Here is a 23932-nt window from a genome sequence, read left to right on the forward strand (position 1 = left end):
TGCTGCATTCGCAGCATGATAAATCGGCCCCTCTATCTGAATCATTAAAGTTTAATTACAAATTTAATGTGCCTTTAAAGTAATGGTAAACTTTACCCTTTGTATAAACAGATCCAGAATGTAAGCGATATTTTAGATGTAGTTTAATTTATCAGTTGTAATGAATATATGCTATAACTTACTTTTTAAAGTAGCTTGGAAATTAAAACCCCCCGCTCAGGCTGCCCACTTTGAAACTAAATTTTTTGTGAGCTAAGGGTATGAAGTGTTCTCCAATCGGCGCTCTAGCCATATGGTACTCAAACATTTTTTTTATTTTTTTTAGGTTGGATCGCCGATTGGAGAACAGTTAAAACGATTAGCTCACAACAAATAAATACTTTTGATGTGGGAAGCCGGAGTTCGGGGTATTTTAATTTCAGTGCTACATTAAAAAGTAAGTTAAAGCAAATTTTCATTACAACTGATGATTAAAGTCACTAACATACCAGACCTGTTTATACAAAGGGGAAGGTTTATCATTATAATCTAACAATCATCAAGTAAAATATTATTCAATTTTAAGTCTCAAAATGTCCATCAAGAACATAAACAGTAATAAAACCTTAAAACTAATGCCAGGATATCCAGTGGGTTCTTTTATTGCTGAAAATCAGTCAGGAAGGTGACAGCAAACATCTAATATTTATTAGATAAGACAGATGATGGGCAACGTTTCAGGATATTATCCCTTATTCATGCCATGCCAAACAAACAATTCTCACACCTTTATATACCTAAACACCACTAGGTGGCGATAGAGAGAATTTAACCCTATCAATACATAAAATGTAAAAAACATACATACACAGATTGTAGCAACATAACATATCATATACATGCATCTCATTATTCAAAAGATTGATATGTATATAAAAACATCTTAATCTATATAGTTGCCAAAAACATTATTTTTATCTTCAAAAAGCAAATGACTAACGAATATATACATCTATAGAAAAATAGATAGATCCCATTCCTTATTCATTCCCTTGGGACTAAGTGACCCCAATTCATATATCCAAAAGGATTCCTTCTTTTTCAGCAATTGCTCCCTATCTCCTCCCCTACGTGGTAACAAAATCTGGTCAATTATCTGAAATTTCAGTTGGCTAATTGAATGGCCAGCAGTCACAAAGTGATATGCAAGAGGGGCTTGTAGATTTTTAGTACGTATATTACTTTTGTGTTCAATTATGCGATCTTTCGTGCTACGGGTCGATTCACCTATATAAACCATCCCACATGGGCATTTAACCATATAAATTATAAAAGTACTAAGGCAGGTATAGTAACCCCTAATACTATATTTCTTGCCCGTATGGAGATTATAGAATACAGAGCCTTTTGACATATTACTGCAGCATGAGCATCCTAAACATGGAAAACAACCTTTATTACAAGAGGAAATAAATCTAGTTTTAGAAATACTTTTGGGGCCTATGTCTGCTTTAACTAATTCCTCTTGTAAGTTTCTACCTCTCTTAAAGGCTGGCATAGGATAATCCTTAAATTCTTTAATATCAGGATTGCAGTTAGAAAGTATACTCCAATGTTTTCTGATAATGCGCTGAATATCATGACTTTGAGCATTGTATTGTGAAACAAAAAATGGTTCTAGGGTTTTTTTTTTTTTTATCCACTTTAGATTTTAAGAGAGAATCTCTTGAAATAGATCTTACTGCATTTATATTTTTAGCAATCATATCTTGTGGAAAACCCCTATCCTTAAATCTCTGGCCCATTTCAGCCAACCTTTTATCTACCAAATCCTCAGAAGAAACTATTCTACGTACACAAAGCATTTGGCTATGTGGTAAAGACTTAATGAGGGATGGTGGATGCGCACTATCAAACCTAAGTAGGCTATTACGATCAGTTGTTTTTCTATATAAATCTGTAATAAAAGAATTACCAACCTTAGTAATTCTAACATCTAAAAAATCCAAAGACTCTTCACTCCATGTGAGCTTAAATTTAATGTGGTTGGTAGATGAATTCAATTTCCCTACAAAACTTTCCAGGGTTCCAACGTCGCCCAGCCATATACCGAAAATATCATCAATATAGCGCCACCAAGTGGCGCCATATTGAATAAACAAACTGTTACAAAATATATATTTCTCTTCATAAATATTCATCAAAATATTGGCATAATTCGGGGCGACGTTGGAACCCATGGCGGTCCCCTGCAATTGTAGATAATAATCATCTCTAAACAAAAAATAATTACCACATAGGATGATAGAGAGCAATTGCATAAAAAAGTCTATCTGACTCTTATTGTACTTTTTATCTGATGACAAGGTGTAATAAACTGATCCCATTCCACTGGTGTGAGTTATAGACGTATATAAACTCTCAACGTCTAAACTAAAAAGTATAAATTTATTTATAGTGAAATCCAGGGCATTCAGTTTATTCAGAAAGTCACCAGTGTCTTTAACAAATGAACTGGACATTTCTACATATGGACACAAGATTTTATCCATGTTTAGGATGCTCATGCTGCAATAATATGTCAAAAGGCTCTGTATTCTATAATCCCCATACGGGCAAGAAATATAGTATTAGGGGTTACTATACCTGCCTTAGTACTTTTATAATTTATATGGTTAAATGCCCATGTGGGATGGTTTATATAGGTGAATCGACCCGTAGCACGAAAGATCGCATAATTGAACACAAAAGTAATATACGTACTAAAAATCTAAAAGCCCCTCTTGCATATCACTTTGTGACTGCTGGCCATTCAATTATGATTTTTTATGCCTGATGAAACGGTCTGTGAACCGTGAAACGCGTTGCATGATTGGGTGATTATTGGACACCCTGTTATCCACTCTCATCAGCAATCATTGTGCTGTTGTTATTAAACTTTTATGCTTTTTTAAATAAATTTGGATATATCTTTTATCCTTTGAGTGGATTCATTTCTACCCACCATCTGCCATTGTTCACCTATGAGAGACCAGCCCAGCACCTGAGGGAACACATTATCATACAAATATCAAGATACCTAGAGTTTGGGTGAGCTGCCACACCTCTACCAATCTGCAGCCTGCTTCTACAAGCACATTGGTGTGCTCTGGGAATATGTGAGTACCCTCCACATTAAGGAATCTGTTGTGGTTGTACCATTAATAGTCTGCACATGTGGTGCCCGTATTTCTTGTCTCCCTTATAGCACCACCATCTTACGCCAAGAGCGCCTTCAAGTGGGAGAGCTGTTACACCTTTCTAATTCTGCAGCCCGCCCCTACCAGCACATAAGTGTGCTCTCCAAATTTGTGAGTACCCATTTGGCAATAGTTCTGTGACTCGTTGTTAATTAATAGATGATACCACACATGAGGCGCCCCTCCATTCTGTTTTATCTTATTTAGTACTTTTATAATTTATATGGTTAAATGCCCATGTGGGATGGTTTATATAGGTGAATCAACCCGTAGCGCGAAAGATCGCATAATTGAACATAAAAGTAATATACGTACTAAAAATCTAAAAGCCCCTCTTGCATATCACTTTGTGACTGCTGGCCATTCAATTAGCCAACTGAAATTTCAGATAATTGAACAGATTTTGTTACCACGTAGGGGAGGAGATAGGGAGCAATTGCTGAAAAAGAAGGAATCCTTTTGGATATATGAATTGGGGTCACTTAGTCCCAAGGGAATGAATAAGGAATGGGATCTATCTATTTTTCTATAGATGTATATATTAGTTAGTCATTTGCTTTTTGAAGATAAAAATAATTTTTTTGCCAACTATATAGATTAAGATGTTTTTATATACATATCAATCTTTTGAATAATGAGATGCATGTATATGATATGTTATGTATGTTTTTTACATTTGATGTATTGATAGGGTTAAATTCTCTCTATCGCCACCTAGTGGTGTTTAGGTATATAAAGGTGTGAGAATTGTTTGTTTGGCATGGCATGAATAAGGGATAATATCCTGAAACGTTGCCCATCATCTGTCTTATCTAATAAATATTAGATGTTTGCTGTCACCTTCCTGACTGATTTTCTGTTATTGTATTGGACCTGTGAGCAGAGGTCCTGTTGGTGACGTGCAATTATCCCTGAGTGCTGACATTTTTCGTGTGCTGGATATATTCTTTTATTGCTAACAGTCATAGCTCCATGCATCCTTTACCTATAGTATCTTACAGATCATCCAGGACCAACACAGAACATGCTGTAACCACTACTTTACTTGATGATGGTTAGATTATAATACAGAACCTATGAGAAACATAGTAAAACTGGAATATATCAACATACCTGGTTATTCAGGCATGTCTCTGCCTGTTTGAAGTCCCTAAGGAAGAGGTGGAAGATATGGGATTGGACAAGAACCTCTCTCCTGTTCTCCCACATCTGTAGCAGCTTGCTCCAGCCCACTTCCAGCTTCTGCAGCCATTGCTGGAGGGACAGATATGGGAGATCTGCCTCTTCCAAACTTAGAAGGTCACTGACAGCCTGTATCTTGTTGTAGTCCTCTTCATATCGGTTAATCTCTTCTTTGAGTGAGGCATGGAGTCCCAGCAGCCGCTCCGCCTCACTTAGGTTGGAAGGCAGCTCCTCAGTGGCTACTGCTGTCTGTGTCTTGACCAACCAGGTAAGGAAGTTGTCCAAGTCCTGGATGAACTGCTGCAGCTTGCTGGCAACAGTGAGGGAGTCTTCACAACCTTGTAGTGTTCTCTTCAAGGCTTCCCATTCACCGCTGATTTCTTCAAAGTGTACCAGAACTTCCATGGCTTGGGATGGGTGGCATGTGGCAAGGAGTTCTGCATCTTGCTGGAGTTGGACAAGTTTAGGTTCTAGGGCCAACAATGCTGCTTCCATATTGGACAGCTTCCTCTGTAGGGAAAGCACACCTCCAAGCTCCCCACTACCACCCTGTGTAGTTTCCATTGCCTTCCTCTTCTCCCTGATCTGTGACTTAACCTCATTGCACTCCAAGAAGTAGTTCTGCAGACGAAGGATGGAAGCCAGCTGCTCCTTCCTCTGCTGAACAAGCTCCACAATCCGATTCCACCTAGACAAACAAGAAACTGCTAATAACCCGAACCATTTTATTAATTACAGTAGTTTTAAAGGGACAACAAAATCAAAATTAAACTTTCATATTTCAGATAGAGCATGAACATTAAACAACTTTCCAATTTACTTCCAATATCTAATTAGCTTTGTTCTTTTGGTATCCTTTGTTGAAAAGCACACATAGGTAGGCTCAGGATCAGCAATGAGCTACTAGGAGTTAGCTGCTAATTGGTGCACATATATGCCTTTTGTCATCCTCTTTGCCCGTGCTAGCTCCCAGCAGTGCATTGCTGTTTATTCAACAAAGGAAACAAAGAGAATAAAGCAAATTAGATAAAACTGCATATTCTATCCGAATCATGAAAGAAAAAAAAAGTTTAATTGCGAGTGAGAATAGGACAGAGAATTATGAAACTTTAAATACAGTCATATTTTTTTGTTGTTGAATTGAAACAGAGTCTTCTGTTTTTTTGTAAAATTGATGTACCTGCACTGAGAATTTGTTTCTTTTGTTGTTTTTGTACTTGTTATGTGACTCACAAATAAATCAGGGGGGTTTCTGTTATTCAGTTAGTGAATGCCTTAATGGGACAGTAAAGTCAAAATTAAACATTCATGAGTCAGACACCACATGCAATTTTAAACGATTTGCCAATTTACTTCTGTTAAATAATTTGCATAATTTTCTTGGTATCCTTTGTTGAAAATAATTTCTAAGTAGGCTAGATCTAATTTTTTATAAAGGATAAAGCTCGAGGAGAAGAATGTCAATAACTCAGATCAAAGTAAAGATCAGACAAGATAGAGTACCAGTAGGGGGTGCAAAATGCTTAAAGGGACATAATACTCATATGCTAAATCACTTGAAAGTGATGCAGTATAACTGTAAAAAGCTGACAGAAAAATATCACCTGAGCATCTCTATGTAAAAAAGGAAGATATTTTACCTCACAGTTTCCTCAGCAGAGTAAGTTCTATGTAAAAAGTTATACTCAGCTGCAGCCCAGCTGCAGGTAAAAAAAAAAAAAGAAAGAAATGAAAAGCAGCCAATCAGCATCAGCAGTGCTGAGGTCATGAACTCTTTTACTGCGATCTCATGAGATTTAACTTAACTCTCATGAGATTTCATAGTAAACTTCCTTAAACTGAATAGGGAAACAACATGAGTGTGCAAAAAGCTCCCTTGGCAGTCCCAGGACAGACATACTTATTTGCTGCTTAAAGTCCTTTGCAATGGGGCTTGAATACTTAGGACATTTTGAGGTAAAATATCTTTCTTTTTTACATAGAGATGTAAGTCCTTTTTTATCTGACCGTATCTATGTGTTGTTATTTTTTAAAATGATTAAAACTTTTTTTTTATTGTCTAAAACTCTTTTTGTCTTTAGCATAAAAGGAGGGGTTGCCTTATGCCGGTGAGAATGTTACATCTCAGGTTGCAAAGAAAAGAGCAAGGGATATGTGGGAAGGTTGGGCCTCGGAAGTGCCACAAGGAACATCAACATCGCCGCTAGGAAAAAAGAAGGAGGGCAACAGATACACAAAGGGGTTAGTTAAATCTTGGAAGTGTGGAAGACCTTGTCATATTAGTAAGGGTAAGAAAAATGATTTGAGGAGAGGTTGAGTTTTGGAAATGCCAATGTGAATTACTACACATCCATTTGAAGAGAGGGGAGAGGAACATGATATGGGTGGAAGGGTTGAGTTTTAGAATTGCTGAACATCACTACTACAAATCAGAGAAAGGAAGAGGGCAAGTGATATGAATCTTGGAAATTTCAATGAGAATGGTTGAGTCTTGGAAGTGTCAATAAGAATGTTTACATCTCAGACTGGCGAGAGCACAAAAGTAAATGAAAACTGGTGAGTCTATAAATTGTTGAAGGATACACTAACCCCTCAAATAAAACTGGTGAAGGGTGAGACAAAGAGGCATTGGGAATTTGAAGGGCCCAAAAGAAGGTCTATATTTCAGTCTGGAATAAAAAGAAGGGCAGGTGAAATGTGTAGGGGCTATCTTGTAAATTCCAGGGCAATGAAAAGGCCTACACCTCAAACTGGATACACATAAGCAAGGGAGGAGGAGTTGAATATTTGAAATGCTAATGTGAGTTACTACAAATCATACTGAAGAGAGGGGATATGAGCATATGTGGGGAAGGGTTGAGTTTTGGAATTGCTGGATGTCACTACCACAAATCAGAGAAAGGAAAAGACAGAGCAGAAATGCATATGAAGAGTGGAGAAGTTGCGTCTACAAAGTGCTGAAGGATACACCAACACCTCAGATTAGAGAGATGTGGACCTTTGAAGTGCCCAAAAAAAGTTCTTTATTTCTGAAGTGCTAAAGGTTAAATTAACACCTCAGATCAGGGAGAGATGGACCTTTGAAGTGCCCAAAAGAAGGTCTATACCTCTTGAGGAGTATCTTGATTGTTAATGTTCACCCAATTCCTAGAGAGAGGTCGATTTCACTGGTGTTTTCTTTTTGATGTACAGAATATTGTTTTCTATTATTGTAGATTATCCTTATATGTGATAATGCTTTTGTGTTCACTTTTGAGAGGATTATGTTTCCTCTGGTGATTAAATGGGCATTAGACTTTACAAGAGTGCTTATGTGGGATCTATTTTTCTTCTTTAATTCATTTTATGGAATAAGTTAAATTCTTGTGACAATGCCTACATCTCAAACTGGATAGATATGGGCAAGGAATACTAAAGCGAACATGGATGGATTTCATCTTAGAAGTACTGGAGAGAAAGTCAACATCTTAGATCAGAGAGAAGTGTAAGTGATACAAGGAGAGACTTACATCTCAGATCACAGTGAGGGTAAGGGCAGGTGATATATGGACGAGAATCAATATGTGAAAAGCAGTCTACGTCTCACGTTAGAGAAAGAGTAAGGTGAGCATGGACAATAAATTACTTTGAAGCTTGTGTCATGCCTGGGAAAAGATAGAAAAGCCAAAACTAAAGCATAATGTGTACTAAAATCTTGAAAAGAGAGGAGGGTATAATATCGCCAGAAGTAAGCTGGATCAACACAATCAATGCAGGCTTGGCAGACAAGCCACTTCACAAAATTGTTTCTTTAATGCTGAAGGCTGGATCAACATAACTGGCAAAATAATATCTGTTACTATTAGTGAGAATATATCCATACGGTACTGTACGGTTTATATTCGCAGTCAGGGGAGATTGTGAACTACTATTGTGCAACCTAAGTGGAGTTTGTTTATGACTTACCTGCTGTTTAAATGGTCCTGACAGGCCTGGACCTCTGAGGAACTAGGATGTCCACCTTCCAGGAGCTGCTCCACAATCTGGTTGACGTCCAACACCCGACCCATCAGGCTGTTCATTTCTTGGTCCAGACTTTCAAACCTGATGAATCAAAAGGACACTTACACACAAGTCTGAGTCTTCCTCTCTCCTGCAGACCCAGTCTCATTACCCACTCTGTATTTCCTCTGGTCAGTTATTCTTTGTCACTTATGTTTCCATTATTTGCTCATTTATGCACGGCATATAAAAAACATTAAAGGGACATGAAACCAAATTCTTTTTATTTCAGGATTCAGATAGAGCATTCAATTTTAAACAGCTTTCTAATTTACTTCTTTTATCAATTTTTTGATTCTCTTGGTTTCTTTAGTTGAAAAGCAGGGATGTAAGCTCACGAGCGTGCACGTGTCTGGAGCAGTATATGGCAGCAGTTTTACAAGAATGTTATCCATTTGCAAGAGAACTAGATGGACACCTACGTAGGCAGCTTTTCAACAAAGAATACCATGGGAACTAAACAAATTTGATATTAGAAGTAAATTGGAAACTTTTTTTTAAAATTGTATACCCTTTAAATTAAATGGACATTAAAACACCTCTTAGTTTCGTATAAGATTGTGTTTGTCACATGCTCCCTAGGCGGCCAAAAAGATAATTCTGTAACCTGCAAACAACGCAAATCAAACAGCTAGTTTAGGCCAATTGAAGCAAGTTAGGAATTTAGCTTTTAGGTCTCTCTAGGGAACTTGAGATTCTTCTTACACAAAAAGCAAGAGCTCTTGATGTCCCTATAATAAGACACGTCTAAATTTTAAGGTGTTTAAAAACTAAAAATGGTGAAAGTAAGCCATAAAAAATAATTAAAGGGGCATGAAACCCAAACATATTATTTCATGATTCAGATAGAGCAGCAATTTTAAGCAACTTTCTAATTTACTCCTAATAACAATTTTTCTTCGTTCTCTTGTTATCTTTATTTAAAAAGCAGGAATGTGATGCATAGGAGCTGGCCCATTTTTGGTTGAGAACCTGGGTTATGCTTGCTTATTGGTGGGTAAATGTAAGCCTCCAATAAGCAAGTGCTATCCATGGTGCTGAACCTAAAATGGGCTGGCTGCTAAGATTTACATTCCTGCTTTTAAAATAAAGATAGCAAGAGAACAAAGAAAAATTGATAATAGGAGTAAATGAGAAAGTTGCTTAAAATGTCATGCTCTATCTGAATCATAAAAGAAAAAAAATTGGGTTCAGTGTCCCTTTAAAGTGAGTATATTGTTTATTATGTGTATATGTATTTTACCCTGGGTATATGACGTATGATCAAACAGTGTAGCCTACTGAATTTGCAATTATACTCTGATTCAGATAGAACATACAATTTTAAACAACTTTCCAATTTTCTTATTTTACCTAATTGTCTTTGTTCCTTTGGTATCCTTTGCTAAAAAGCATACCTAGGTAGGCTTAGGAGCACCTGCTGACTGTTGACTGCACATATATGCCTTTAGTCACAGGTTTACCCGTTATGGGGCTAGACTGCGAGTGGAGCGCTAACTGTTGCGTGCCAGCCATATCGGGTTTATCACGGGTTATTGCAAGCGTCAGAGGTACTGTCCGTATTACAAGTTGAAAGTAAATGCATTTGCTAAAGCGCAATTTTTTTTAACTCGCGCTGGGTTATCGCGTCTTGTTAGCATGCTCTTGTTTACTGTTACGCTCAAATAAAAATTTGCACAAAACACATCAAAAATACATTTAACAATACAGTTACACTCATAATAACACTGAGGATACCTGGTCTTTGAACCATACCGAGGCAGTTTGTGATTCATTCTGGAGGCCATTAAAACTAGTGATGCACCGAAATGGAAATTCTGGACCGAAACCGAATCCGAAAATCCGGGATGCACTTGGCCGAAAACCGAAACTGATACCGAAAATGTGTTTTTTCAAATTAATTTTTTTTAGTTTTTTTTTTTTGCATAATTAGAGCCAATAAAAAGCCCACACTTTTATTGAAAGTAATACACTAAAATTGGACCAAAATATCTTAAAACAATAATATGCTACACAATAATTTTACCAAGAAAAAAAAAAAAAAAAAAAAGAAAAAAATGCAATTTTCTGCGAAAATGTTTCCTTACTTATCCAAATAAAATATAATCTTAGAAAACTCATTATATGCAGAACAGTAAGTCAAGTAATAAACTTAAACAGCAGCTCTAGGCTAGCATCAAATTTGAAACATGCTACACAATAATTTTACCGAAAATAACAGGCAAAAAACCCGAAAACCGAAATAGCCAAAAAGGCTATTTTCGGCCGAAACTTTCTGCGGCCGAAATTTCGGTGCATCCCTAATTAAAACTAATCTCCATAATGCCCCAACGCTCTGTCAGACTGATTAAACTTTCCTGATTGAGGGACCATTCCCCTGAATGAAGCGTCTGCCTGTTCAGATAATCCGCCTCCCAGTTGCCCACACCTGGAATGTGGATTGCCGAGATTGTGCATTGATAAAAGTTCTGCCCAAGAGATTATCCGCGCTACCTCCTGCATTGCTAAGGTGCTGCGGGTACCCCCCTGATGGTTGATATACGGTACTGTCATGATATTGTCCGACTATCTGTATATATCTATATATAATCTAGACATATAGGTATAGATATATATTTTACCAAAAAACATCAGATATATATAGAAATATGTATGTATGAATAAACAGAACATATTCTGCTATGTGAAGAACATCGGAATGTGAAATATTCATATTTTCATGTCGGGTTAGCGCAATCAGGTTTGTGCGTGAGTAGGGTGTTAGTCCCCCCACACACTTTTCACGATCCCTTGACTTCTAAGGGGAACTATGTTAATTTGTTACTTTCAACTTGTAATATGCGTAGTATCTGACGCATGCAAAAAGCCTAAGTCTAGTGTAGTTAGCGCACAAGCGGGAGCAATAAATAGAGCTTCACTTTAACATAATACTTATTTCAGGTTAAAGCATACGTGTTACTGAGTGTGTCCAATCAGTGATAGATGGGCATGTTGTCTGTTTCCAATAAAAAAGGATAAGGAGCTTGGCGCAGTTTAACATAATTTTACATAGGGCTGGTTTTCATTTACATGTTATCAAGGGGTGATCATTTATTAAAGGGGAGGATTCCCTCATTGGTAAAGAGAGCTATGCCGTGGACAGTTGGAGCCGCTGACTTCAGCGAGTTGCTGCGGCACTAACAGGGTGAGTTTAGCACCCTTTTTTTAATAACTGATGACTGAAACTACAGTTTATTTTTAGTGATGGTAAATCCTAGAGTATTTTAAATGCTCGGATTTACCATCACTTTTAAATTTGGATTTTGGAATTCCGGATTTGGGCGTATGTATTTATATATGTATATATAATACAGTATTACAATAACCTTTACAATGCCTGTCACTATTTTTTATTTTTGATGAATACAAAAGAATGTAATATATCACTCACACCTTTCTAATTAAAACAACTGTTACCTTTCTGATTACAGCACTGTACTATCTTTCTGATGGTACTATGTGTATTAAAGTATTAATAATAATATAAAGTTACCTTCAGGTTGCATGTATGAGCTGTAATTTGACATGTAAATATGTTCTAAATGACATAAGATAGTATTAGACTTGGTTCCATCCCCTCTTCAAACTGTCCCATTTTACAGGTGCAAATATACAAATATTCCCAAATTCAATCTATTCTGAAATCCAAACCTTTTTCCAGTCCCAATCTGTTTGGATTAAGGGTTTTGTACATGTATAAACATTTACATAAACCATTTTGCAAGACTGTTTCCTAAGTGTTGCAGTTGTAATTATTGTCTCGTTTGATGTGCAACATATCTATTATGTACCTGTCACAACTATAATAATAACAACTTATTTATCGCTTTTCTCCTGGTTGGACTTAAAGCGCTTTATACAAGGTACATTTACGTAAAAGGGTTAGAAGTTACAGTTTTTATTTCTAAAAGGCCTGCGTAAACAGGTAACTCTTAAAGGGTCATAATACCCAAATGTTTAAACACTTGAAAGTGATGCAGCATAGCTGTAAAAAGCTGACTAGAAAATATCTCCTGAGCATCTCTATGTAAAAAAGAAAAATATTTTACCTCAAAAGTTCCTCAGTAGCCACCTCCCATTGTAAAGGATTTCTAAGCAGCATTTTAGTATGAATGTCCTAGGACAGCTGAAGGGATGAGCCTCGTGCACTCTCATATTATTTCACAAATCAGGTAAAGGAAGCTTACTATGAAATCTCATGAGAGTTAAGTCAAATCTCATGAGATCACAGTAAGAGTTCATGACCTCAGCACTGCTGATGCTGATTGGCTGCAGTTCATTTCTTCATTTTATTTTATATTTTTACCTGCAGCTGAGTAAAACTTTGTACACAGAAGTTACTCTGCTGAGCTGAGGAGATTGTGAGGTAAAATATCTTCCTTTTTTACATAGAGATGCTCAGGTGATATTTTCCTGTCAGCTTTTTACAGTTATACTGCATTAGTTTCAAGTGATTTAGCATATGAGTATTTTGTCCCTTTAAGTCTTTGCTTAAAAATATCCAGGGAATTGGTTTCTTTCACTGTGCTGGGGAGAGTGTTCCATATAGAGGGGGCAACATGGCTAAAATTTTGCAAACCACATTGTGACACAAAGCCTTTTGCTTCTTTTAAAACCCAGCCACTTAGGGGTTAAAAAGACAGTTCCTAGGGGCCTATCTATCAAGCTTCGAATGGAGCTTGATGCCCCGTGTTTCTGGCGAGCCTGCAGACTCACCAGAAACAGCAGTTATGAAGCAGCAGTCACAAAGACCGCTGCTCCATAACCCTGTCCGTCTGCTCTGAGCAGGCGGACAGGAATCGCAACAATTCAACCCGATCGAGTACAATGACACCCCCTGTTGGCGGCCGATTGGCCGCGACTCTGCAGGGGGCGGCGTTGCACCAGCAGCTCTTGTGAGCACTGTCGGATCAGGTCCGCAAGACCTTTAATAAATAGGGGCCCTAGCCACAAGTCCTTAAATTTCTTGTCTTTCACAGAATGTGGGCCTGAATGAGAGCATTAAAATGATCCCTCTTGAAGTCAGGTGTTTTGCTGTTAAAGTTACCGGATATAAAAGGGGCTGGGCTAATGGCTATACCCGAGAAACCTTATCTCCCGACAGGATCTGGACACAAGGGGGGAGAGCAGTATGTGATTGGCTTTTCAAGTTTACATTTTACACTTTGTATTGCGTAAAAACCCTGTGTCTTGACCTTTACAATGTGTTACTCTCTACTGCACTAAGTATTGTCTGCTGTTTGGGAGGGAAAGAGAGTCTTCACTACAGAGCTTAATCACTGCACATAGGGCTATTAGTCGAGTAGCCAGGTCCGTGTAGCTTTCTGGTGATACTTGGAGAAGGGCAAACGGCACAGCTGGACGGATCTGATCCTCACCTCAGGGTGCAATACATTAGGTCCCATTACACACATGTGCTGATCAAATAGTGCGAGTTGGAACTATATATGTTATAGATATAACTATAGATGTTATTCGCGGAACGCCCATTAACAAGATTTGAGAACATATTGGTGAAGAGGTACTCAATGAAATTCAAACATTGTGCTTTTACAATGAAGCATCAATACATTTAGGCCAAACACTCTTCTGGTTGAATTTGAAACAAATCAAACTTCTGCTAATGAGAGTTAATAAACTTGAAACAGCTGCACAGAGGAGGTTTGTTTTTTGCTGCACCTACCTCACAAAGGGGGAATTGCTGATGTTGAGCACGGTATTGGAAGCAAAAAGCTTGAGATATTGTATATATAATTTGCATATCCTACCAAGAGTTCTCTGGTGCATTGGTAAGAATAGATACTTGCCCAGATTTACTAATTTTCTATATAATTATTCTATGGTTCTTACGTTTATGAAATGGAGGATTTTAATCTCATACTTTTATCTCCACCATTAATCAAATGAGTATTGCTTTTCCTCTGGAAATAAGTTTCTGCTGATGAGCATTAATTATCTCGAAACAGCTGCCTAGAAGTGTTTTTTGGTTGTTGTTTTTTGCTGCACCTTACCCCACAAAGGGGAATTGCTGTGGTTGAACACAGTACTAGAAGCAAAAAGCGTGAGATATTGTATATATAATTTGCATATCTTACCCAGAGTTCTCTGGTGCATTGGTAACAATGTATACAGAGTACTTCTGGGGAACAGCAAGCAGGGATAATTGTCTAGATATGCTAATTTTCTATACAATAATTCTATGAAATAAAGTGATGTAAAATTAAAAGACAAATCAATAAATGTCTGCCACAAAAAAAAAATTGTAAACATTTATCCATCTTTATTGATCATTAGTCTGTAGAGTTGCCTCATGCGCTTTGTTTTTAGGATCATGTTCTCAATATCATTTATCATCTTAAAACTCTGCCCACATCCAAAATATTTTTGACAATCACATCATATACTCCCTTTCTTAATCCACAATCTGCAGTTCATTTTTTTTGGAAGCAATCACTTAGCATGAAGCATAGTCGATCAGTGAAAAATAGATGTTTGTTTCCTATTGTGACACTCAGCAATTAGTACAGCTAAATAACAAATAGATTTATAACTCTAATTATACTAAGTAGTTACAACTGAGCTGATTGGATGGTGTTAATTATACTAATTAACTACAACATAGCTGAATTGTACCAACTGGATACAACTTAGAAGATTGTCTACTGTTAATAATACAGACTAGTTACACCTCAGCTGATTGGCCGATGTTAATAATACCCACTAACTACAACTAAGCTGATTTGCTGATGTTAATAAATCCAACTAGTTTCAACTTTGCTGATTTGCTGATATTAAATATATCTTTTTTTTAGTACTGTGTCCCTCTAAAAAGAAGCTTAATTTGCTGTTTAAAACAGACAGATTACAAGTTTTGCGTTATGGCTTATAATGCTTCTTTAAACTACCGCTGCTATTATGAGTCTTGTAGGTATAGCTGTACCACACACCTTTTTGGCCGTAACGCAACGTAACTACCGCACCTTTGAAAAAGTCCTTTTTCAATAGGACTTCCATAGCGCCGGTATTACGAGTATTGCCTGGGAAGCCAAAAAGTGAGCGGTACAGCCTATACTGACAAGATTTGTTCCGCCATCTAAAGTCAGTAGTTAAGGGTATTGCGCTACAAAGCTGTAGCATAAAACTCATAACTAAAGTGTTACAAAGTACACTAACACCCATAAACTACCTATTAACCCCTAAAACGAGGCCCTCTTGCATCGCAAACACTATAATAAAAATATTAACCCCTAATCTGCCGCTCCGGACATCGTCGCTACTATAATAAACATATTAACCCCTAAACCGCCACACTCCCGCATCGCAAACACTAGTTAAATATTATTAACCCCTAATCTGCTGCCCCGTCACTGCCACCACTATAACCACTATTATATTATTATTAACCCCTAAACCTAACCCTAAATCTAACCCTAACCCTAACACCCCTAACAAATATAATTAAAACAAAAATTACTATCATTAACTAAATAATTCCTATTTAAAACTAAATACCTAAAAAATAAAACCTAAGCTAGCTACAATATAACTAATAGTTACATTGTAGCTATCGTAGGTTTTATTTTTATTTCACAGCTAAGTTTGTATTTACAGGGAGTGCAGAATTATTAGGCAAATTAGTATTTTGACCACATCATCCTCTTTATGCATGTTGTCTTACTCCAAGCTGTATAGGCTCGAAAGCCTACTACCAATTAAGCATATTAGGTGATGTGCATCTCTGTAATGAGAAGGGGTGTGGTCTAATGACATCAACACCCTATATCAGGTGTGCATAATTATAAGGCAACTTCCTTTCCTTTGGCAAAATGGGTCAAAAGAAGGACTTGACAGGCTCAGAAAAGTAAAAAATAGTGAGATATATTGCAGAGGGATGCAGCACTCTTAAAATTGCAAAGCTTCTGAAGCGTGATCATCGAACAATCAAGCGTTTCATTCAAAATAGTCAACAGGGTCGCAAGAAGCGTGTGGAAAAACCAAGGCGCAAAATAACTGCCCATGAACTGAGAAAAGTCAAGCGTGCAGCTGCCAAGATGCCACTTGCCACCAGTTTGGCCATATTTCAGAGCTGCAACATCACTGGAGTGCCCAAAAGCACAAGGTGTGCAATACTCAGAGACATGGCCAAGGTAAGAAAGGCTGAAAGACGACCACCACTGAACAAGACACACAAGCTGAAACGTCAAGACTGGGCCAAGAAATATCTCAAGACTGATTTTTCTAAGGTTTTATGGACTGATGAAATGAGAGTGAGTCTTGATGGGCCAGATGGATGGGCCCGTGGCTGGATTGGTAAAGGGCAGAGAGCTCCAGTCCGACTCAGACGCCAGCAAGGTGGAGGTGGAGTACTGGTTTGGGCTGGTATCATCAAAGATGAGCTTGTGGGGCCTTTTCGGGTTGAGGATGGAGTCAAGCTCAACTCCCAGTCCTACTGCCAGTTTCTGGAAGACACCTTCTTCAAGCAGTGGTACAGGAAGAAGTCTGCATCCTTCAAGAAAAACATGATTTTCATGCAGGACAATGCTCCATCACACGCGTCCAAGTACTCCACAGCGTGGCTGGCAAGAAAGGGTATAAAAGAAGGAAATCTAATGACATGGCCTCCTTGTTCACCTGATCTGAACCCCATTGAGAACCTGTGGTCCATCATCAAATGTGAGATTTACAAGGAGGGAAAACAGTACACCTCTCTGAACAGTGTCTGGGAGGCTGTGGTTGCTGCTGCACGCAATGTTGATGGTGAACAGATCAAAACACTGACAGAATCCATGGATGTCAGGCTTTTGAGTGTCCTTGCAAAGAAAGGTGGCTATATTGGTCACTGATTTGTTTTTGTTTTGTTTTTGAATGTCAGAAATGTATATTTGTGAATGTTGAGATGTTATATTGGTTTCACTGGTAAAAAATAAATAATTGAAATGGGTATATATTTGTTTTTTGTTAAGTTGCCTAATAATTATGCACAGTAATAGTCACATGCACACACAGATATCCCCCTAAAATAGCTAAAACTAAAAACAAACTAAAAACTACTTCCAAAAATATTCAGCTTTGATATTAATGAGTTTTTTGGGTTCATTGAGAACATGGTTGTTGTTCAATAATAAAATTAATCCTCAAAAATACAACTTGCCTAATAATTCTGCACTCCCTGTATTTTAACTAGGTAGATTAGTTAGTAAATAGTTATTAACTATTTACTAACTATCTAGTTAAAATAAATACAAATTTACCTGTAAAATAAAACCTAACCTAAGTTACACTAATACCTAACATTACACTAAAATTAAATAAATTACATTAATTAAATACAATTAACTAAATTACAAAAAACATAATTTATGCTTACCTGATAAATTCCTTTCTTCTGTAGTGTGATCAGTCCACGGGTCATCATTACTTCCGGGATATTACTCCTCCCCAACAGGAAGTGCAAGAGGATTCACCCAGCAGAGCTGCATATAGCTCCTCCCCTCTACGTCACTCCCAGTCATTCGACCAAGGACCAACGAGAAAGGAAAAGCCAAGGGTGAAGTGGTGACTGGAGTATAAATTAAAAAATATTTACCTGCCTTAAAAACAGGGCGGGCCGTGGACTGATCACACTACAGAAGAAAGGAATTTATCAGGTAAGCATAAATTATGTTTTCTTCTGTTAAGTGTGATCAGTCCACGGGTCATCATTACTTCTGGGATACCAATACCAAAGCAAAAGTACACGGATGACGGGAGGGATAGGCAGGCTCTTTATACAGAAGGAACCACTGCCTGAAGAACCTTTCTCCCAAAAATAGCCTCCGATGAAGCAAAAGTGTCAAATTTGTAAAATTTGGAAAAAGTATGAAGCGAAGACCAAGTTGCAGCCTTGCAAATCTGTTCAACAGAGGCCTCATTCTTGAAGGCCCAAGTGGAAGCCACAGCTCTAGTAGAATGAGCTGTAATTCTTTCAGGAGGCTGCTGTCCAGCAGTCTCATAAGCTAAACGAATTATGCTACGAAGCCAAAAAGAAAGAGAGGTAGCGGAAGCTTTTTGACCTCTCCTCTGCCCAGAGTAAATGACAAACAGAGAAGACGTTTGTCGAAATTCCTTAGTTGCCTGTAAGTAAAATTTTAGAGCACGGACTACATCCAGGTTGTGCAGTAGACGTTCCTTCTTTGAAGAAGGATTTGGGCATAAAGAAGGAACAACAATCTCTTGATTGATATTCCTGTTAGTAACTACCTTAGGTAAGAACCCAGGTTTAGTACGCAGGACTACCTTATCCGAATGAAAAATCAAATAAGGAGAATCACAATGTAAGGCTGATAATTCAGAGACTCTTCGAGCCGAGGAAATAGCCATTAAAAATAGAACTTTCCAAGATAACAACTTTATATCAATGGAATGAAGGGGTTCAAACGGAACGCCCTGTAAAACATTAAGAACAAGGTTTAAACTCCATGGTGGAGCAACAGTTTTAAACACAGGCTTAATTCTGGCCAAAGCCTGACAAAAAGCCTGGACGTCAGGAACTTCTGACAGACGTTTGTGTAACAGAATGGACAGAGCTGAGATCTGTCCCTTTAATGAACTAGCAGATAAACCCTTTTCTAAACCTTCTTGTAGAAAAGACAATATCCTAGGAATCCTAACCTTACTCCAAGAGTAACCTTTGGATTCACACCAATATAGGTATTTACGCCATATCTTATGGTAAATCTTTCTGGTAACAGGTTTCCTAGCCTGTATTAAGGTATCAATAACTGACTCAGAAAATCCACGTCTTGATAAAATCAAGCGTTCAATTTCCAAGCAGTCAGCTTCAGAGAAGTTAGATTTTGATGTTTGAAGGGACCCTGTATCAGAAGGTCCTGTTTCAGAGGTAGAGACCAAGGTGGACAGGATGACATGTCCACCAGGTCTGCATACCAAGTCCTGCGTGGCCACGCAGGTGCTATTAGAATCACTGATGCTCTCTCTTGTTTGATTCTGGCAATCAATCGAGGAAGCAACGGGAAGGGTGGAAACACGTAAGCCATCCTGAAGTCCCAAGGTGCTGTCAGAGCATCTATCAGGACTGCTCCTGGATCCCTGGATCTGGACCCGTAACGAGGAAGCTTGGCGTTCTGTCGAGACGCCATGAGATCTATCTCTGGTTTGCCCCAACGTCGAAGTATTTGGGCAAAGACCTCCGGATGAAGTTCCCACTCCCCCGGATGAAAAGTCTGACGACTTAAGAAATCCGCCTCCCAGTTCTCCACTCCCGGGATGTGGATTGCTGACAGGTGGCAAGAGTGAGACTCTGCCCAGCAAATTATCTTTGATACTTCCATCATAGCTAGGGAGCTTCTTGTCCCTCCCTGATGGTTGATGTAAGCTACAGTCGTGATGTTGTCCGACTGAAACCTGATGAACCCCCGAGTTGTCAACTGGGGCCAAGCCAGGAGGGCATTGAGAACTGCTCTCAATTCCAGAATGTTTATTGGCAGGAGACTCTCCTCCTGACTCCATTGTCCCTGAGCCTTCAGAGAATTCCAGACGGCACCCCAACCTAGAAGGCTGGCGTCTGTTGTTACAATTGTCCAGTCTGGTCTGCTGAATGGCATCCCCCTGGACAGATGTGGCCGAGAAAGCCACCATAGAAGAGAATTTCTGGTCTCTTGATCCAGATTCAGAGAAGGGGATAAGTCTGAGTAATCCCCATTCCACTGACTTAGCATGCACAGTTGCAGTGGTCTGAGGTGTAAGCGTGCAAAGGGTACTATGTCCATTGCCGCTACCATTAAGCCGATTACCTCCATGCATTGAGCCACTGACGGGTGTTGAATGGAATGAAGGGTGCGGCAAGCACTTTGAAGTCTTGTTAGCCTGTCCTCTGTCAGGTAAATCTTCATTTCTACAGAATCTATAAGAGTCCCCAGGAAGGGAACTCTTGTGAGTGGAACGAGTGAACTTTTCTTTTCGTTCACCTTCCATCCATGTGACCTTAGAAATGCCAGCACTAACTCTGTATGAGACTTGGCAGTTTGAAAGCTTGAAGCTTGTATCAGAATGTCGTCTAGGTATGGAGCTACCGAGATTCCCCGCGGTCTTAGTACCGCCAGAAGAGCACCCAGAACCTTTGTGAAGATTCTTGGAGCTGTAGCCAATCCGAATGGAAGAGCCACAAACTGGTAATGCCTGTCTAGGAAGGCAAACCTTAGGTACCGATAATGATCTTTGTGAATCGGTATGTGAAGGTAAGCATCTTTTAAATCTACAGTGGTCATGTATTGACCCTCTTGGATCATAGGTAAAATTGTCCGAATAGTCTCCATCTTGAACGATGGAACTCTTAGGAATTTGTTTAGGATCTTTAAGTCCAGGATTGGTCTGAAAGTTCCCTCTTTTTTGGGAACCACAAACAGATTTGAGTAAAACCCCTGTCCCTGTTCCGATCGTGGAACTGGATGGATTACTCCCATTAACAAGAGCTCTTGTACGCAGCGTAGAAACGCCTCTTTCTTTGTCTGGATTGTTGACAATCTTGACAGATGAAATCTCTCTCTTGGAGGAGAGTATTTGAAGTCCAGAAGGTATCCCTGAGATATTATCTCTAGCGCCCAGGGATCCTGAACATCTCTTGCCCAAGCCTGGGCGAAGAGAGAAAGTCTGCCCCCCACTAGATCCGATCCCGGATCGGGGGCCCTCAATTCATGCTGTTTTAGGGGCAGCAGCAGGTTTCCTAGTCTGCTTGCCCTTGTTCCAGGACTGGTTAGGTTTCCAGCCTTGTCTGTAGCGAGCAACAGCTCCTTCCTGTTTTGGTGCAGAGGAAGTTGATGCTGCTCCTGCTTTGAAATTACGAAAGGAACGAAAATTAGACTGTCTAGTCTTGGCTTTGGCTTTGTCCTGAGGCAGGGCATGGCCTTTACCTCCTGTAATGTCAGCGATAATCTCTTTCAACCCGGGCCCGAATAAGGTCTGCCCTTTGAAAGGTATATTAAGCAATTTAGACTTAGAAGTAACATCAGCTGACCAGGATTTTAGCCACAGCGCCCTGCGTGCCTGAATGGCGAATCCTGAATTCTTCGCCGTAAGTTTAGTAAGATGTACTACGGCCTCCGAAATGAATGAATTAGCTAGTTTTAGGACTCTAAGCCTGTCCGTAATGTCGTCCAGAGTAGCTGAACCAATGTTCTCTTCCAGAGACTCAATCCAGAATGCCGCTGCAGCCGTGATCGGCGCAATGCATGCAAGGGGTTGCAATATAAAACCTTGTTGAACAAACATTTTCTTAAGGTAACCCTCTAACTTTTTATCCATTGGATCTGAAAAAGCACAGCTATCCTCCACCGGGATAGTGGTACGCTTAGCTAAGGTAGAAACTGCTCCCTCCACCTTAGGGACCGTTTGCCATAAGTCCCTTGTGGTGGCGTCTATTGGAAACATTTTTCTAAATATCGGAGGGGGTGAGAACGGCACACCGGGTCTATCCCACTCCTTAGTAACAATTTCAGTAAGTCTCTTAGGTATAGGAAAAACCTCAGTACTCGTCGGTACCGCAAAATATTTATCCAACCTACACATTTTCTCTGGTATTGCAACTGTGTTACAATCATTCAGAGCCGCTAACACCTCCCCTAGTAATACACGGAGGTTTTCCAGTTTAAATTTAAAATTTGAAATATCTGAATCCAGTCTGTTTGGATCAGAACCGTCACCCACAGAATGAAGTTCTCCGTCCTCATGTTCTGCCACCTGTGACGCAGTGTCTGACATGGCCCTAATATTATCAGCGCACTCTGTTCTCACCCCAGAGTGATCACGCTTACCTCTTAGTTCTGGTAATTTAGCCAAAACCTCAGTCATAACAGTAGCCATATCCTGTAATGTGATTTGTAATGGCCGCCCAGATGTACTCGGCGCTACAATATCACGCACCTCCCTCTGACCGGGAGATGTAGGTACTGACACGTGAGGCGAGTTAGTCGGCATAACTCTCCCCTCGTTGTTTGGTGAAATTTGTTCAATTTGTACAGATTGACTTTTATTTAAAGTAGCATCAATACAGTTAGTACATAAATTTCTATTGGGCTCCACTTTGGCATTGCAACAAATGACACAGGTATCATCCTCTGAATCAGACATGTTTAACACACTAGCAAATAAACTTGCAACTTGGAAATACAATTCAATTAGAATAATATTAAAATGTACTGTGCCTTTAAGAAGCACAGAAGATCTATGACAGTTGAAAATTAATAAATTGAAACAGTTATAGCCTCAATCCTTGTAAACAACACAACTTTAGCAAAGGTTTAATCCCATTAGCAAAGATAACAAATTCTGAAAGCAGGAAACAAATTACAGAATAAACGTTTTTTATCTCAGTCAAACTATAATTCTCACAGCTCTGCTGAGAGAAATTACCTCCCTCAAAATAAGTTTTGAAGACCCCTGAGCTCTGTAGAGATGAACCGGATCATGCAGGGAATACAATGAGTTGCTGACTGAAATATTTGATGCATAGAAAAAGCGCCAAAAAACGGCCCCTCCCCCTCACACACAGCAGTGAGGGAGAACAGAAACTGTCAGAAAAACAGATTAAGCAACTGCCAAGTGGAAAAATAGTGCCCAAACATTTATTCACACAGTACCTCAGCAAATGAAAACGATTTTACATTCCAGCAAAAAAGTTAAACATAATCTCTAGTTATTAAACAGCTTTATGTATTTCTTACAGTGTAATTCTAGTGAAGTACCATTCCCCAGAATACTGAAGTGTAAAGTATACATACATGACATTATATCGGTATGGCAGGATTTTCTCATCAATTCCATTGTCAGAAAATAAAAACTGCTACATACCTCTATGCAGATTCATCTGCCCGCTGTCCCCTGATCTGAAGTTTACCTCACTCCTCAGATGGCCGAGAACAGCAATATGATCATAACTACTCCGGCTAAAATCATAGCAAAACTCTGGTAGATTCTTCTTCAAACTCTGCCAGAGAGGTAATAACACACTCCGGTGCTATTTTAAAATAACAAACTTTTGATTGAAGATATAAAACTAAGTATAATCACCATAGTCCTCTCACACATCCTATCTAGTCGTTGGGTGCAAGAGAATGACTGGGAGTGACGTAGAGGGGAGGAGCTATATGCAGCTCTGCTGGGTGAATCCTCTTGCACTTCCTGTTGGGGAGGAGTAATATCCCGGAAGTAATGATGACCCGTGGACTGATCACACTTAACAGAAGAAAAAATAACACTAAATTAAAAAAAAAAAAAAAAAAAAAGATCAAATATTTAAACTAATTACGTCTAATCTAATAGCCCTATCAAAATAAAAAAGCCCCCCAAAATAAAAAACAACCCTAGCCTAAACTAAACTGCCAATAGCCCTTGAAAGTTTAAATGGAACCTAATGGGTTTACGCCACTTAGGTGTTTTTCTATCACATGACTTTAAGA

At 38.8% G+C, this 23932-nt stretch overlaps 1 protein-coding gene across 1 annotated transcript in view; it reads right to left on the reverse strand.

Annotated features, from left to right (window-relative positions):
* The window catches only part of SPTBN4 (spectrin beta, non-erythrocytic 4), a 338530-nt gene that overhangs the window by 209471 nt on the left and 105127 nt on the right, over positions 1-23932 (reverse strand). Inside the window, exons 16-17 of the mRNA XM_053721767.1 lie at positions 8346-8483; positions 4332-5088 (exon numbers count right to left, since the gene is read on the reverse strand). Of these exons, the coding sequence (XP_053577742.1) occupies positions 4332-5088; positions 8346-8483 (895 nt within the window). The remainder of the gene's footprint in view (positions 1-4331; positions 5089-8345; positions 8484-23932) is intronic.

The sequence above is a fragment of the Bombina bombina genome, chromosome 7 (genome assembly GCF_027579735.1).
Source record: "Bombina bombina isolate aBomBom1 chromosome 7, aBomBom1.pri, whole genome shotgun sequence".
Classification (NCBI taxonomy): domain Eukaryota; kingdom Metazoa; phylum Chordata; class Amphibia; order Anura; family Bombinatoridae; genus Bombina; species Bombina bombina.